This window comes from Pinus tabuliformis, chromosome 2_2, assembly GCF_031772625.1.
Source record: "Pinus tabuliformis cultivar Carrire ecotype Pingquan chromosome 2_2, CPIR1, whole genome shotgun sequence".
Lineage (NCBI taxonomy): Eukaryota > Viridiplantae > Streptophyta > Pinopsida > Pinales > Pinaceae > Pinus > Pinus tabuliformis.
Window position 1 is genome coordinate 977112466 of NC_142300.1, and position 2858 is coordinate 977115323.

General features: G+C 40.4%; 1 protein-coding gene across 1 annotated transcript; it reads right to left on the reverse strand.

Moving 5' to 3' along the window:
• Positions 1-522: 522 nt before the first annotated feature.
• On the reverse strand, positions 523-1513 carry LOC149196519 (UDP-glycosyltransferase 86A1-like). The gene is made up of 2 exons (XM_089408311.1): positions 1162-1513; positions 523-956 (listed from the first exon to the last, which is right to left on the reverse strand). The coding sequence occupies exons 1-2, from the start codon at positions 1511-1513 to the stop codon at positions 523-525; spliced, it is 786 nt and encodes a 261-aa protein (XP_089264437.1).
• Between the last annotated feature and the right edge of the window lie 1345 nt (positions 1514-2858).

Here is a 2858-nt window from a genome sequence, read left to right on the forward strand (position 1 = left end):
GTTGACATGCCCTGTGAACACATTTTTGAAAGAGATGTGGTTTTCTCTCCCCCTAGCGGTGTTCAACATAATAGTGACCTACACCAGGAATGATTTACTCCACCCATCAGCAAAGTTTGGTGTGCAATGGAAACAAACAGTGTGAGTGGACATAAAGTTTGGTTGTTTCTGATAGCGTTGGATATATCTTTCCTCAGTATCAGTCCCTTCACTCCCCCCTAACCACCTCCACTCAATCTGAATCCAATCTTCCATTCATCGACCATGAAGTTGCTATTGGTGACTTGATCCACCCAAAATGGAAAACCCTATCATGGGAACTCCAAGAGCTATGCTTTCAAGCATTGAGTTCCATCCACGGTGAGTAATGAATCCCACAATGGAGGGATGGGATAACACTTGCACCTGATTGCACCATGGAACAAGGAGACCCTGCCCTTTGGTCTCATCCAGAAAACCATGGGGTAAGCAGTCTGAGATTGTTGAAGTGACTAAATCTGGATGCAGAGCCCAGAGGAACAACTATCCGATGTCCTTGAGACCCATCGCTATTTCCTCCAGCTGAGATTTACTCGCATGAACCATACTCCCAAACGAAACGTATATATCCGAACCATTAGGCTTTGTATCCAGCCACAGGGAAGAGTCAGATTCTGTCCAAATGCTCGTTCCAACTTGTCTGTCCTCGAAATGCTCACCATCCAAAATGGATGATGGAAGAAGCGGGCCAACATGCAAAATTGGAGGGTTTAAATTCAGGGCCACGCCTTTGAGATCGTCAAAAGAGTTACCGAGAACCCAATCTTCTTCATGACTTACCTGAAAGGACTTACGTAGCACTTCAAGAATGTGTTGTGAGTCGGGCCCTCTCTTGTGAATAAAGGAGTACGGGAGGTCCCTTGTTTCTAACATTGGGACACCTGGAATATAATCAACTGAAATGCTGCCCTCCTCCACTGCAAAACGAAAAAAAAAATCATGTAAATAAATATATGCAAGTTTCTATAAGCAGAATTTAAATGGAAAAAAACTATTTAAAGCGAGCAAAAACCTTACCTTTTCCCTCACAAAAGGAGTAACGAAGATCCTCCAGCAGATGTAAGTGATTGTAGATTGAATAAAGAAACATAGACTTTGTCCAGAATGAAATCTAGGGAATACCTAATTTCTTTTTGACTTCAAATGACCACGACAGTGTAGTGTCAAGTATGACACACGATATTGGAGGCCCCGCCTTGTTCAGATTTTGAAGGAGCCATTGCAACTCTCTTGCCATGTTATTTATAGAGCACACAAAATCATTGAATATGGCCGATCGATTGAAATCTAGTGGTAATCCATCAGAGATTTTAGCAAAGAAAATGTCAAATCTAAGATTACGGGTTTCCTTCTCAATTGGATCATCTGGTTCAGCACTGTAAGTATGTGCTTTAGTGATCTGCTGGTGTATGTGGTGCGTGATGTCAAAGGTGACTTTAACACCTTTAGAAGCAAGGTTCTTAGCGAACTGCATCATGGGAGTTATGTGAACCTGCGTTGGGTATGGTAGCACATGTCCATGCAAGGGTTCCTGATTGCAAGCCATCTGATTGTTGGATTGTGAGTAATGATCTTGCATTCCTACTGGCTAACTGATGCACAGATATTGGAATATAAGGATCTTTGTGTTTTTGACATATCATTTTCAAGAGAATGAATTCAGTGTAGATATTGGTTGAGTTGGTTGGTTTGATATGCATTGTGTTAAGTGTGAAGCCAAATTCATGAATCACATGCAGGATTCTAGATTCTTCTACACTGCCATTAGTTTCTAGATCATTGAAGATATCCATCTAAATCACATACAGGATTCTAGATCCTTCTTCTGCCTCTATAAATTTATAATTTCTCTGGCCAAGGAAAGAAAGCAAGCCATGGTCTAGGCCTGTTGCGTAATGTAAAGTGATTTATGTTCTCCAATGATTGTTTCATCTATTCCATTGTTTCTGACTAAGTAATCTTGTTGTTTCTCCATTTGTCTATCTGTGTGAATTATTCTCTGCTATTTTCTTCTAACTCTCTGAGTATAAATCTCTATTGTGTGTTATATATGCTCTGGTCTAACAACTGGTATCGGAGCCAAGTTCGAATATCCACTGTGCATGTTGGGTCCCTATAATACTAGTGATTACCCCATTACTATTGTAGTTATACCCCCTATTTATATTGTTGTGCCCCTATTACCCCCATATTGTTATTTCTGTGCCCCATAGAATCCCTCTATTGTTATTTTTGTGGCTTTATATTATTATTGTTAGGTCGGCTGGATTATATTGTGACTCCTTAGACTCCTATATATAGAAAGGAGGTTTTGTCATTTGTATCATCCAAGAATTGTTCATTTATGTAATGTAAAGGAGGTTGCCCCCTCGAAGAGGCTGAATTCTAAGGCGTTGATCTCTCTTTTCTATCTTTTTGTGAGCTGGTTTCATAACATTTGGTATCAGAGCTTTGGATTCTAGGGTTTCGCTGCTCCAAACAGGTCATCGTGGAATTTTCGCTATAACTTTTTTCTGTGACGTTTCAGAAGTCGCAAAAAAAAACCCATTTGAGAAGAATTGCGCTGAACCTTGGGTCCAAATTTCAGAGCTTTTCGCGCGATATTTTCGGAGATATGATCTGAGGAAGTTGGTCTTTTTGCAGACTCCTGAATTACATTCAAAACAGGTGACCTGGGGAAAATCGTCATAACTTTCTCTCTGAGGATCGGATTGAAATTTCGTAAAAGGTACAGAAAGAGGACGGACTGTAGTTTCTTGTATGTGTTTTTTTAGATCCAAAGGTTGAAACAGTGACTCGTGGCACGTCGTACAAGTTCG